The 14,388-nt window shown below is 52.9% G+C and overlaps 1 protein-coding gene across 1 annotated transcript in view; it reads left to right on the forward strand.

Moving 5' to 3' along the window:
- The window catches only part of Tmtc1 (transmembrane O-mannosyltransferase targeting cadherins 1), a gene marked incomplete at its 5' end in the record, with an annotated part of 135,277 nt that overhangs the window by 19,970 nt on the left and 100,919 nt on the right, over positions 1–14,388 (forward strand). The window contains 3 exons of the mRNA XM_055605615.1: positions 1,852–1,925; positions 3,334–3,510; positions 4,847–5,035. Coding sequence (XP_055461590.1) covers positions 1,852–1,925; positions 3,334–3,510; positions 4,847–5,035 — 440 coding nt within the window. The remainder of the gene's footprint in view (positions 1–1,851; positions 1,926–3,333; positions 3,511–4,846; positions 5,036–14,388) is intronic.

Here is a 14,388-nt window from a genome sequence, read left to right on the forward strand (position 1 = left end):
CCCCCGTGCCCGCCGCAGCCCCCCTCACACGGCTGCTATGGTCCTACCAGGACTCGCCGATTTCTCACTCTCTGCTTTTGTTCTGTCATCCTCTCCCCGCTGTATGAAGACACTGTCTTCTGAGGCGGCCGGAGGGGCCTGCACAATGCACGCTCCTTCACATCAATAATTCAAGTGTGCATTTCCAACGCGGACAGCGCGGCGCACGGCTTCGCTCTCATTCAGTCCTGAACGCTGGCCTTCTGCTGCATGATACACATTTCAGTCTGGTGTGGAGCTTATATCAAAGCGCACATAGTATAAAGTTTTGAAGATATTTGAATGCAATGTATAAAGGTTATCTAAATACATATTATATAATGTGTAACACATACTTCTTAGAGGCATGGTACATTAAAATTTATGACTGGAGAATGAAAATAATATATACTGTATGGAAATAAATAATGCATATTTTAAATGCATAAGTTCAATATCAGTGTTGGTATATAATGCACTCGTTACACACGGGGACGGTAAGCTTCTGGTTTCCTATTGTAAACTGTGCGTAGAAACACAGACGTTATGACGAGTAAAACTGAAGTGTGGCCCAGACAGAAGGTCTCAGTGTGCATGGACACGCTGTAATTTAAAGTGTGTATTTGTGTTTAGAAGGTCTGCACATCCCCATTCTTGTGGCTGTTCTCGCTGTGAGTTGTCTGATTTTCCCCATGCTCGTGGGTAGCTCACACGGCCTTAGCGAGGAGCGGGCGTGTGAAGCGGCATCTCGGGGAAACAATCTTCCTTCTGATTTCCCGGGAGAAGGAGATGCTGTCTCAACACACCTTGTCTGTGTCTTCTTTGTGTTTCTGGAAATTGAGTTGTGAGAAGTTGAGGCGGGAGGACGCCCGTCCTGGCGCCGCTGTCAGCTCCGGTTGCGGCTGCCGTGCAGAGGCCGGGCCTCCCTGGCCCGAGGGTGCTCCGTGCTCCTCCTCTGTCCCCCGCTCCTTCTCTTCTCTGTCCAGCACACCCACGGCGGCCAGCCGAGCCATCTCCCCGTGCTCACTCGGGTGCTCGCTGCTGTGTCTGTGCACGCGTGACCCGGGTGTCCTCCATGTGAGTGTGGTTTTCGTGCCGTTAGTGGTTTAGAGTGCACTGTGCTCCTTGCAGGTTTAGCCAGGGTTTCCGGGTCTGTTCCGGAGCCCCTTTCCTTCAGGTTTTTGTTTTACTTTTGATGAGCATTTCTGAGCGGCTGTGCCGAGAAGCTCCCCCTGCGCTCGCGTCTCCCAGCCTCCTTCCAGCCGGCGCTGTCTGAGATGGGACGGGGTTGTGGGGCACTGACAGACTGAAACCACAGGTGCGCACATGCAGGCACACACGCCGGCCTTGTGAGCACACACACACGCGAGTGCTCGCGCTTGTAGCTGCCAGCAGTCAGGGGTCCCCTCGTTGTTGCTTCTGGTTCCCTCCGCCGTGTAAATGCTCCAGGGGCCATCACCGGCCACACCCAGAGGCGGGCACAGTGCCCGGCACTCAGGGCTTGGCAGTTTATTGAGCCGGGAGCCTGGGCGTTGCACACTGAGCCCTGCGCTTGCCCGGCTGTGCCCACAGCCTTACAGCGTGTTTAACAGTTGCTGGTTGAGATGGTCATCTGTGGAAGAGAAACGAGAAACAGGTTAAGTGTGGACATTCCACCCCTCCCTTTCTCTCTCTCTCTGCAAGTGTGAATGTGTGTGATGCACAGAGGCACGTGGTCCCAGCTTGCTGTCTGGGCGCTCTCTGCTGTGCTGGCCCCAAACCAGGTGCGTTTCCTAAGACGCCGAGACATGAGTGTTCAAGGCTCACACTTTGTCATTGTGTTGCGCTCTCTAGGTGGCTGGCATCGTGGGCAGAGCGGATGTGCTGGCGTGCCTCCTGTTCCTGCTGGCCTTCCTCTCCTACCACAGGTGAGTGGGCCCTCGCACCCTCCGGGGCTCTGCACACTGCCAGTGTGCACCCACCCCGAGTGCCCAGGCTCTGGGCGCAGCGTTCTCAGTGCGGGTGTCAGGGGCAAAAGCCCCTTTTTACCCAGTGTCCAACTGTTATCTTCTAGCCCCACTGTGAAGCATTTAATATCGTGTGTGTGTGTGTGTGTGTGTGTGTGTGAGTGAGTGTGCGTGCATGTGTATGTGTGAATCTGTGTGTACACTCGAGTGCGCACGCGTGCTTGTGTGCCTGTGTGTGTGTGTGAGAGAGAGAGCGTGTGTGTGAGCTTGTGTGTGTGAGCATGTGTGGCTCCACTCCCAGGATTACAGACACGGCGTCCACACCTTTGGTGGTCTGTCGTGGGGAACTGAGCTGAGGTCCCGTGCGTGTGCAGCGGGGGCTTTGCTGGCCGAGTGTGGTTGGTGTGGTTGGTGGCCAGCTCTATGGAAAAGTCGCGTCTGCCGTCGACTGTGCGTGCAGTTCTAGCTGTTCCGAGACGCGGTGCGTAGGAGCTGTCACAGACAGGGCTTGTCCTTCGCTTCCAGGGGCAGGAAGCTGGCCGTGCCGGCGTCCAAGGAAGTGCTGATGTTTCCTAGGCCTGGTTAGCATTACAGTTTGGAAAGTAACCCTGAAACATGTTGACATTCCTGTAGGAAATTGTGATAAAAGTAAAGATTGCCAGGCTTGGAGATGATGGCTCAGTAGTTGAGAGCGTGTTCTTCTGCAGAGGACCGGAGCTGGCTCCCGGCTCCCATAGTGGGTAGCCCTCAGCTTCCCGTCACTTACCTAGTCCTTGCTACCCACTATTCCCCGTTTCTACAGTATGGAATCCTGCTTGCTAGCAGACATCTGTGCTTGTGCCAGGGAATCCGGCTTCTCCGTCCATGCGCGTTTGTTAGTAATGTGTGTTCTAATCACTGAACATCCTCCTGTATACCAAGTCTGTCCTCACCTTAGAGCTTTAAATGACTTTTTGGCATTTATTCATTACAAACCACATCGTATCCTGATTTGCATACTGTATTTTAAGCTGATATTTTTGGACTTTTATCTATTGAAACATTTTTAAGGATTTTAAAAGTGTGTACGTGAATCTCTGAGTGTCTGTGTGCACATTGGTGTTTGTTCCTGAGGGGACTCCCAGAAGGGGAGGGCTCTCTTGAGCTGCAGCTGCAGGAGGTCCTGGGCTGGCTGAGGGGTCCTGGGAACCGAACCCTCCCTTTGGCAGCCCAGAAGGAGCGCTCCCGCCCCATGCCGTCAGCTTTAAATAGGTGCATGGTGAACGCTGTGGAGATATTGGTGCCCGCTGCCCTGTTCCACGCCACACACTCCTCTGAAGGGGACATTCTGCAGCGCCCCGAGTGCTGAGGACTCCTGCTTGCCTTGCAGGAGTCTGGATCGGAGCTTCGAGGGCCCAGGCTCCCCCGCCACGGCCTCGCCCTTCTTCCTGCTGCTCAGTCTGCTCCTGGGGACCTGTGCCATGCTGGTGAAGGAGACGGGCGTCACCGTGTTTGGCGTGTGCCTGCTCTATGACCTCTTCTCCCCCTCCCGCAGGCAGGACGAGCTGTGAGTCATTTCCCACCTTTGCTGTCGTGTGTTACTTTTCCTTTTCTGCCAAACCTGACAAAAGTAGCTTCTGGCTCTCGGTTTCTAAGTGTGTCCCAGCTGGCATGGGAGCAGCCCAGTCCACAGCCAGTCTGCAGCTCCTGTGAGTGTGCGCTGCTGAGGGCATCTGCTTCACAAAGACAGTCATGTTGCGAATGGCGGGCATTAACAGCCCATGCTGAGTCCGCATGTTCTGGCTGCCCTGAACCCCGGGAGCTGAAGCCTGTCTGCCTGCTCTAGTCCTCTGACCGAAGAGCCTCAGGAGGCTGCCTGGAGCCTGTCCTGGCTGGTCGTGACCACTCACTCACGGGTCGGACAGGAAGCCTGCTGGGAGCCCCGTTCTCCTCCACCCTGTAATGGTGCATCTGTGTGGCTTGTGGTGGGGAGTGACTAGGGCATAGCAGAAATTCAGACGCTAAAGTTTCCTCCCTGACCAGATCCACCGTTCTCCACAGCTTTACATGTAGTCATGAAGAAGAGGGACAACAGGTGCTGACGAGGTTGGATCCAAGGGAATACTTACACCCCACTGGAGGGAATGCAGATTAGCATGGCCACTGTGGGCATTGTTGTGGAGGCTACTCAAACAAACAAACAAACAAACAAACGAATAAACAAATATCAGCCACGTGACCCAGCTATAGCATTTCTGATATTTATCCAAAAGACTTCAAGTCAGCATTCCAGAGAGACATGAACTTGGATCTCTGTTGCCGTCTTAGCTACAGCAGCTAGGTGTGGGATCCGCCTCAGTGTTCATCTCTATAAAGCAAATGTGGCATTTATAGACAATGGGATGCAGCCACAAAGGAGGAAATGAAGATCCATGTATGGTGAATTAAATCAGAAAGACACTTATCACATATTTTCCTCGCATTTCTGGGTTATATAGTTGCGTATGTAGGTAGGTAGGTAGGTAGGAATGTCTGTCTGTAGGTAGGTAGGTATATAGGATGTGAGAGTAGAAGGCAGGCTGTCATGCAAATAAAGTGGGGGTAAGTGGAGAGGAAAGTGTTTGGAGGAATATGGTTAAAGTACGTCATACGCTTACATGCAAATATCCCCATGAAACCCAGCAGCTTGCACAATGACTATGTGCCAGTCAAAATAAGCTGAACAAACCTGGCAATGCGGCTCTGCTTTTGAGAATAGAGAGTTGTAAGCAGCAGAAATGGGGCTCGGGACTGAAGAACACACCCTTTCAGGGGCCTTAGCGAGGGGGCAGGGGATGGCTGCTCTTGTTACAGTCCTTGTCATTGCGTCTGACCTGTTCTCTTCTCAATTTTGTGAGCTGTAGGAGCAATGGGGTGACCTGTCAGCACAGCCTGGGGCGGCCCGGGAGCCCCCAGCCCGCCTCTCACCGGGAGAGCAGAAAGCAGCGCGTCCCACCCAGAGATTCTTGGGGAGCCTGCCACTCACCGCTGCCAGCCCCGCCCCGGGGCAGGGCGCTTCCTGTGTCCCCATGGGCGCTGTGGTCCTTGATGAGGTATGGAGCTGGGTCGTATTTCTTTCTGGTGCCCAGGGCTGGTGCCCAGGGCTGCCGCCCGTGCTATCTGCAGAGCTGAATGTTGGGCCAGCTCTTCGAGCACCCTTCCTCCCCTCAAGGGTCCTGGCTTGGGGACTTTCAGGATGGGCTGGGAAAGTAGTTTGAGTGCTGGAACCTCTTACGGGTGGAAACTTGCTCTGTGTTGCCGGCAGCTGAACTCAGGTTCTGAGTGTCGTCTTTGCCTAACAGTTATTTAAGTGTTTGTGAGATAAATGAGTAGGAGGTGTGTAGGAATGGATTGGAATCAACCATAAGAAAAAGAATACAGTGGACCTGGCGGTGACATCACAGGAGGAAAGAGGTTAAGTAGAAGAATGTCGGGATTTTCTGCATTTTTATTTTAAATTTTGTCTGTGGGGTGCAGGTCCTTGTGTGGGCAGATGTGGTGTGACCTCACTGGGCTTGGAGTAACTGAGATCAAACAGACTCTTGGCCTCTCAAGAGCCCAGTTTGCTGTGTAGTCTAACTAAAAATGCCCGGAGTTTTTGATGCAGTTTGTTTAAATTTATATAACTTTAGCTTTAATGATGGCTGTCCTTAATATCTGTCTTTCAAGATTCCTAAAGAATTAGCCAACTGCTGTTTCAATCCACTGTTAGCCCCTGACACCAGCAAAGCAGGTTCACTGGGAAGCTGACACAAGCTTGTTACTGGGTGGTGGGAGTTGTGCCTATCCTGCTGTTTACCTCATTTCTCTCACAGAGGCTGTTGAGGGTGATGTTACGTTCCCGTGACTGGAGAACACTGGGTTCTTCGAAGGCACAAACCTTGTCCACACTCAAAGCGAGCATGTGTTGGAGGCAGGGCTGACCCTGGGCTGTGTCACTCAGACCTGGGCTTTGCTGCTCGTCAGGCTTTGAGTCCTGGTGAGGACTTGGTGCCTCAGGACCGGCTGGTCTTGGAGCGATTCATGCAGTCATCCATGGGTCTGCACATGAGGGCTGGGGAGAGCCAGGCGACCAGTGCCCGCAGACTGCGTTCTGCTTCTCCTCCCAGGCCACCAGCGCTGCCAAGCAGGGCACAGCCTCAATGGGCAGGACGCCGTGCGCCAGGATGGACTTTCCCTCTTGGGGAAGGAAGGCTGTGCCACGTATTTGAGTGTGAAGTTATCGTTATTGAAATTGGTTTTGAAGACTCTGCTTGTACTTTTGGGAGATGTGATTGGGTAAAGCCGCTGTGTCCGGGGAGGCGACAAGAGCCTGCCTCCTGAGGCGCCTGGCTCTGGGGACAGCATTGCATCTCTGTTTTTGCTTTCCCTGTTAGCCTGAAAGTCACATGTCGGGTTGTCTATCAGGACCAAAAAGCATTTGTACCACACACTAGGAACAGGGAAACGGATGCCTGTAGCCCTCTTCTTCCTCTGAGCGCCAGGCCCCACATCCTAGCCCTTCCTTTGAGTGCCAGGCCCCACATCCTAGCCTTCCTCTGAGTGGCAGGCCCCATGGCCTAACCCTTGTCTGCGGGTTGAGGGATGCGTCACCGGTCAGTGAGATACAGAGTCAGCCTCAGATGGAAGACTGAACTGAGGAGCCGCTCGGGTCAGATCGGCAAGTGTGTGGGGAATTGTCTTAATTATTAACTGATGTGGGGGGACCCAGCTGGTGTGAGGGGACCCCTTGCCCAGGGCGGCAGAAAAAGTGTGGCTGGGCTCAGCCCTCAAGGGAGTGGCGGGCAGTTCCTGCAGGGTCTGCTCTGGGTCCTGGCCCCACCTTGAGGTGTGAGCCAAGTAAACTGTCTCTTCCCCCACCTTGAGGTGTGAGCCAAGTAAACCGTGTCTTCACCCAAGCTGCCTTTGGTTAGGATGTTTTGTGCCCTGAGTGCCATGTGTGATTGGGTGGGTCTCTGGAAAGCGGGGTGGTGTGGGGTTTGAACCTGTCCTTGGAAGCAGGGAGCGAGGCCGTGGCGTCTTCTGTTTTAGTGTAACCTCTGGTATTCACACCTCAGGCTTTGCCCCTGCTGTGCACGCCAGGCATTGTTTTCAGTGTGGAGAGCGATGAACCGCGACAGCCACAGCCATCAAATCCAAGAGCACAATCCAAACCATTATATGAAAATGTCTATTCATTCTATTTATTTTGTGTGTGTGTAGAGTGTGGACAGCAGAGGACAACGTGAGAGTCCGTTCTCTCCTCCCACCGTGTGGCTCCAGTGGATTGAACTAAGTTGTCGGGTGTGATAACGAGTTGCACACCCACCACGCTGCGTCACTGGCCCTGCATTCATTTACTGTCAAAGAGCTTTACACCTCTTCGTGTCCAGGGAGCTGTCTTCAGGCTTACCTGATCCCGTTTATGATCTTAGGCCTGTGGGTGCCCCACGTGTCTCCCTGGCCTCTTGAGTCTCTTCAGCACAGGGTGTTACTGCATTTTTGCTTGGCCCTGTACCCTTTGGTGATTGGGCTGCAGAGGAGCGGGTGAATTCTATAGTTCTGGAGACGGGAAGTTATCACGTCAGCATTTTTTTTTCTCCCGGAGAAGGACAGGATTCGTTGGGAAGGTTGTTGAGTGGTGGTGTTTGCCGTAGGGATGAGGGAAATGCTGAACAATTTACATCTTTGTTGATATTTTTGTGGTTGTTGAGATAGACAGGGGTTTACGCAGCAAAGGCTGCCTGAGGCTCAGGACCCAGAGCAGGCCCTCCTTGAATGGTAGCTCTGCCTTCACCTCCCCCAGAGCCACCCCTGACAGGAGACACGACTTCCCCCTTTTTCTGAGGAGCCATGCTTCAGGCTGTTCCACAGTTGCAGCCCCTCGTTCCTTGCTGGGCTGTGGCCCGCTGTCAGCGTGCACTGGGCTGACAGTTCTCCGTGACCGGAGCCTGTTCTCGGGATCCTCAGACGAAGGACTCTCATTTGGCCCTACCTGTGTGGTGGTCTGTAGTTTCTGGTGCAGACTCAGACACTCTGAATGCTGAGCCTACAGGCACGCACCCCATGCCCGCCCAGCAGGAAATTTGCTACAAGATCATTTTTAAAATAAATTAAACTCTTATTTTAAAATAGTCCGATGGTGTCAGGGTTATAAGGCTCCCTTAGCATGAGCTGTATTTGGAGAGAGTGTAAATTTCAAGTTTTTAGTGAAAGTAATTTATTTCAAGTATGGAATTTACCGGAAGAATCATTTTCTTCTGTAGAGGGAGGAGGTGAACTCGGTGTTTTTAACTATGCTGAGAGCAGGTGGGAACAGCGAGCGGGCCCAGTACTCGGCAGACGCGGTCCCCAGAGCTGGCTGACTTCCTGCTCCGTCCTGGCTGAGCCCAGTGCACAGCGCAAGGCGTCGGCAGAGCCTTGGCTGGCTCCACACTAAGGCTGAAAGCTCTCCCCGACCCGTCACGCACACCCACCGCCCACCACAGAGGCAACGCTCTTTTTATTTCTGGGAGCAGCTGATGCTTTTGGGGGGCCTGGCAGTCCGAGGCCTCCTTCTGCTCTGCCCTGAATGGCTTCTGCTTTTGGCGGGCTGTGTTCCCTGCGAATTGCTGTCATGGGCTGATCCGTTCTTCTCAGTGTAGGGCCAGCAAGAGAGACGTCTGCTTCCAGGTGGAGACACGGGGACATGTTAGAGGAGAGGGCCACCCGGTGCAGGCATTTCTGGCTGGCACTCAAACCTATCACCGTCACGATGGCTCGTGGGCTCTGGGGAGTGGTCTCGGGTGTCTGTCTCCAGCAGCTCGGCTTACAGCATCTGCGGTTCAGACAGAGCTCGGCAGCTGCGGCTTCAAGGCCGTACCAGCTCTCACTCCTTTTGGTGAGCCTGGAGGAGGTCTCAGGGTCGCTGGCAGTTTGCTGCTTTCTTTTCTCTGTCAGTCAATCCCTTAGTCACTTAGCCGATTCTCCCCTCCCCCTCCCTTGTGCACTGTAGCCCTCGGCATGCTCCTGATGAGAGCACCGACAGTTCCAGGAGCACCGTCAGTTCCCGGAGCACCGTCAGTTCGGGAAGGTATTAATACAGGGGTGTGTGTAAATCTCTTCCACGAGATGTTATTCTGTGCCGGTACTAACCACTGGTTTCTTTGGGACTTGAGTTTGTTGCTCTGGAGTTGCCTGGCGTGTGCTCTGCTCACACACTGTGTATTGTGTGTATCCTGCCATCGGCGCGGCCGCACCAGTGTGCAACACACACCTCGAAAGCAGCAAAACTTGATGAAGGGCGTCGAAGGTCAGTCCGTCCAAGGGAAGGAAAACAGAACTGTGGAAACGCAAGTGACTCGAAAATTCCCTTCTAATGGGCAAGAATCAAGCGGCCAGGACTTCCTCGTGGTCGGTATTATGGGCAACACGGTTGTACATGGGTGGTCAGCACCGCGCAACAGGCGTGGAGCTGGAGCCTCTGCCACGCCCTGAGCTCGGCGACGGGCTCCACGGCGCTGCACCGGGTCTCGAGCGACTCCTCAGCCGTCCCCTGTGTGCTTGTCCCTGCCGCCAGGGCAGGAGGCAGCAAAGGAGTTAGTGTGAAGTGAGCTTAGAGAAACTTTTAATTGTGATCTTCACGCGTGTTACGATCACACACACACACACACACACGTTATTTTATGTCAAGGCTGGTGTGAAAAGAGTGTTTGGCATCCTTTTCTGTTTGCCAGCATCGCTTTTTCTTTGCTGTGTTTATGAAGGGAAGTTGTTTAGGCTTGGTTTGACTTATTTATAGTGTTGGCAACTTTGCTTTTCGAGTTTACAGTGTGCTAGAAGGAGGCAGAACACGAAGGACAAACACAGCGGAGGTCGCGGCGGGAAGTGTCCGTTTGTAACGGGAGAGCAGACTGAATGTCCTCCACTAACCAGTGTGCGCTGTCCTCCCGGAGCTTCCAAACGTCCCTGTTAGTGTTTACTTCTGAGACTAGTAAAAACAACACGTATGTAGTCCAGGCTAGCTTTGACCTCCCGATCCTTTTGCCTCTGCCTCCTGCGTGCTGGGGTCACCGCCATTGTGATACCCGGCTTCATACAGACTGCTGCTGCATTTGGAGTTGACAGAATAAGCTGTTACTGTAACAAGCAGGGAAAGCTGGTAAAGAAAGACTTTGATAGTGAGTTTTTGTTTTAGTTGGTGGCCCAGTAGCTTTAGGGGGATGTGCCTTCTGGTGTGCACGTTCGAATTTTTCATCTCGTTCATATTGCCCACATCATGGTCTGTATTCTCTCAGTGGGCTGGGGGGCGCAATATTGATTTTGAAATCCCCCAAAGCTGTCGGCTCCATAAGAAGCCCAGCATTACGGATTCGCCTTTGATGATTTAGCCCGCATAGGTATCGCTAGAGTGTTTAAAGGAGCGCCAGTATTGATTTTTAGGTGATAAAGGCAATTAAAGTAGCACAATTGGAAAATAATTAAAACAATCAGCCAAAGCTCCATGGAAGGACTGATGTTTGTGTTAACGGGTATTTTGGTGAGTGGTGTGAAGTGCATTGTCACCAACAGCTAAATCTTGGTAATGATTTTTGTTCATGCTTTGTGTTTGGTTCTGAGTGGGTTCTCTTTGTGCTGGACGGCAGCTTTGGGATGGAACGGGTGTCTCCAGCGTGTGGTGCTGAAAGCTTTGATGGGACAGAGCGAGGACAGAGCGGCTTTCCCCAGCCCCCTGCATGGTCTGCAGCTGTGAGGGAAAGGCACAGCCCTCAGGACGCCAGATGACTTCCGGTGCGAGTGCAGCAGGAGGGGTGGGGGCCCCTGGACGGAGTGTCTTGACCATGAACTCAGATTGCTACCTGGCCTGACTGTTGGTGGAAGTCAGCGTGCCCTCGAGGAGTGTTTGGGGTTGTTTTGTTTTGCCTTTTGTTCTTGGAAGATTATTTCCAGATCTTCCCAGAGCTGCAGATGAAGAAAGGAGAGGCAGTGTGTCCTTCCCCGGACTCCGGGTGTGCAGGCTCCACTGTGCAGGCTCGGGGCGTGCAGGCTTGGGGTGTGCGGGCTCCAGGTGTGTGCGGGCTCCAGGTGTGTGCGGGCTCCAGGTGTGTGTGCGCTGGTGTGCAGGCTCCGGGTGTGCGGGCTCCGGGTGTGCAGGCTCCGGGTGTGCAGCACTTGCTGAGCTCTCTGGCTCTTGCTTTTCTCTCTTTCTTCCCACCTACCTCCTTCCTCCTCTCTGTCTTCTCCTTCCTTCCTTCCTTCCTTCCTTCCTTCCTTCCTTCCTTCCTTCCTTCCTTCCTTCCTTCCTTCTTCTCTCCTTTTCTTCCTTCCTCCCCCCTTCCCTTCCTTTGTTCCCTCCTTCCCCCTCCCTCCCTTCTTCTCTCCTTTTCTTCCTTCCTCCCTTCCTTCCCCTTTTCTCTGCTCTATCCTTTTCTTCTCTCCCTTGTTATTCTTTCCTTTTTCTCTTCCCACTCTTCCCCTCAACCCCTTTATTTTTTGTTTTTTCCTTTGAGACTGAATCTCACTATATAGCCCAGGTTGGCTTCAGACACAGACTTTTTGGCACAGGTGCCCGAGTGACGTCCTTACAGTGTGGGACGAGCCAGCACACCTGGTTCCACATTTGTTCTCACCGACTTAGTCAAGCGTGCATGTGTGTGACCACGTGCACAGTCCACAGGTGGAGGGCGGAGGACAGCTGCGGGTCTGCTCTCCCTCCCACGTGTTCCCTGTCCTGCACTGACTTCTCTTGGAAGATGCAGGGAGGGGGTGGGACTGTGCGGTTTGCTGTTTCCTCTGGGATCCTGAGGCCTCTGAGTCCCTTCGCCTCTGCTGTTTAATTGTCGCCCTGCCATCTCGGTGACACTGGAGCCCGAAGCTGGGGCTGATGCAGAAGTGGGTCCCCCGGGCTCTCCGGGGTGCTGCAACAGGACGTGTTTCCGCTGTTTGTCATTTTCTCCCTTCCTTTCCTTTTCTGCTCTAGACTCTACACTGCCTGAGTCTTTGAAACGTAGGTCAGGTGGATTGATGGGAAATGTCAGCATTAAAAAGATTAACTTCTAGAGATTAAATACACGGCTGCTGGCCCTCCGAGATGTCCTGGAGCAGCTGTCAGGTCACTGATTCATTGGAGTAACGCACATTTGTTCCGGGCTCCCAGCACACGCACATCTGAAGGCTTGTTGGCGGGAAGGAGTCACATGGGCTTTACAGTGAGCCTAGCTTCTGGACACACTGACCATCGATGAACTTATTTGTTTTAGCCTTACTAGAACTCTTGGAATCTCATTTGATTGTTTATTTAAATATATCATTTTACTTTTCACTCTTTTGGTACATTTATTTATCCGATTTTTGTTGTTGTTTTGTTTTGTTCGAGACAGGGTTTCTCCATGTAGCCCAGGCTGGCCTCAAACTCGCAGAGACCCTCCTGCTTCTGCCTCCTGAGTGCTGGGATTAAAAGCGTGTGCCACCACTGCCCACTCCCCTGTTTTTTGTTTTGTGTGTATGTGTGCACACCATAGCACTCACTGCTACTTGTGGGAGACGGTTCTCTCCTCCACCATGTGCGTTCTGGGGATTGAGCTCAGGGTATCAAGCTTGGCAGCAAGCGCCTCACTCACAGAGCCTGTCTTGCCAGCCCTCCCGTCCCCCCACCCTCACGCAGAGTTTCTCTTGTGTGGCCTTTGGCTGTCCTGGTTGATTTGTAGACTGGGCTGGTCTCAAACTCAAAGAGATCTGCCTGCCTCTGCCTCTTGAGTCCTGGGATCACTCCTGCCCCCAGCTGCCCTCCCTTCTTTTAAAAAGTGGTTTTTGTTATTTGAGTATTGCATTCTAAACTCATCTTGTCTTCACATCTCCCTTTTCAGTTCAGTTTTACGTAAAAGATGAGCTGTGATCACTTGTGTCCCGATTCATTCAATAAAGTGGTCCAGATGGACTAGCTCCTCAGAGGTAGGAAATCATGCAGATAAAGGGGAGATTTCCCTGTTAGTGGGAAACACAGGCTAGAATTAGGGAGGACAGCTCGAGGGCCTCGACAGCCTGGACAGCTGGGTCTAGCCGAGTCTGTTAAGCTGAGGCAGTCTGTTAAGCTGACGAAGTGAGCTGGGATGGGGTGTGGTTCCTCCAGGCCCAGTTAGGCCTGAGCAGCTCTGGATGAGGCCGGGGAGGTCTGGAGGAAGCCAGAGTGGCGCCCAGGCACCTGGACCCTGTGCGTGCTGAGCTGCGTGCTAAGCCGTGTGCTGTGTGTGCTCCTCTGATTTCTCTCCAGGAAACCCTGAGCCCAGGGATTCTAGCTTTCAGAATGACTTAATGGTAGTTTTGGACCTTTTGAAAACGTGACTGAGTTTTGTGTAGCTGTGAAAGCGTGCTATTTTCTCTTAAGGTTGTATCAAATGTATATATACCAACTATAATGCATGTATTATGTTTACATAAAAGAATGTGTTGTTTGTTTGTTAAGACAGGGTCTTATTCTATCGCTCAGGCTAGCGTTGGCTGGCATCAAGATTGCAATGATTCTCCTGCCTCAGTCTCTGTGAAAATGTGAATTTTGTAGTTTTGCAGGATGTTTATTCTTAAGAGATGCTGTCAGGACCCGCAGGTGAACATTTCTCCTGGCCCCAGGGAGAGGCTGCAGAGGTTAGTTTTACCTGTCACCTTGTCACAGTGAGAGTCACGTGAGGAGAAAGTCTCCACTGTGGAGTTGCCCAGCCACGGCGGCCTCTGGGCCTGTCTCTGGGGGCTGTCCTGACTGTTAATTGATATAAAAAGGCCCATTCCAAGGCACAGAAATCCGGACTGTTGCAGCCATTTAGCAGGCAGCGTGGGCGCAGCCGTTACCCACGCTTTCGAGTCCGTGCCGCGACTTCCCTTCAGCGATGGCTGAGATTGTAAAGCTGATAGTCCCTTCTTTCCCCGTGCTGCTTTTCTCAGAATATTGATCACGACATCCGAATCAGAGTGTGGTTATCTCCACCTCTCCTTTGAGCTGGCCCTCTCAGTTCATGACTGTCCCTCCAGATAGCATGGCCACCGAGCGCCGAGGGCTGCTAACCTCCTCCTGTTAGTCCTTCAGTGTACTTAGCTTTCTGCCAGAAACCGTTATTTCTCTTAGGGATTGTGTCTGTGCAGCTGTTGTGTTTTGGAGCAGGTAATTACTTTCCTAAGGGGCAGGGAAATGAGCGATGTCTTCTTCCGGCTTGAGTGATCAGGGCTGGTCCAGTGCTGGCTGGGTGGTCCACGGTGAGGAAGGGAGTGGGCCAACATCCAGGGCAGCTGCTCCCGAGGGAGCTTTCTGTGCCCAGGACAGAGCAGCTGAGCCTCAGCGCCTGGCATTCACGGTTGAGGCTGGAGCAGTGGAATGAATGGTCGTGGAAGGGCTGGAGTGGTGGAATGGTCACGGAAGGGCTGGAGGGGTGAAATGGTCGTGGAAGGGCTGGAGCGGTGG

The sequence above is a fragment of the Psammomys obesus genome, unplaced genomic scaffold (assembly GCF_907164565.1).
Source record: "Psammomys obesus unplaced genomic scaffold, mPsaObe1.curated_primary_1811, whole genome shotgun sequence".
Classification (NCBI taxonomy): Eukaryota; Metazoa; Chordata; class Mammalia; order Rodentia; family Muridae; genus Psammomys; species Psammomys obesus.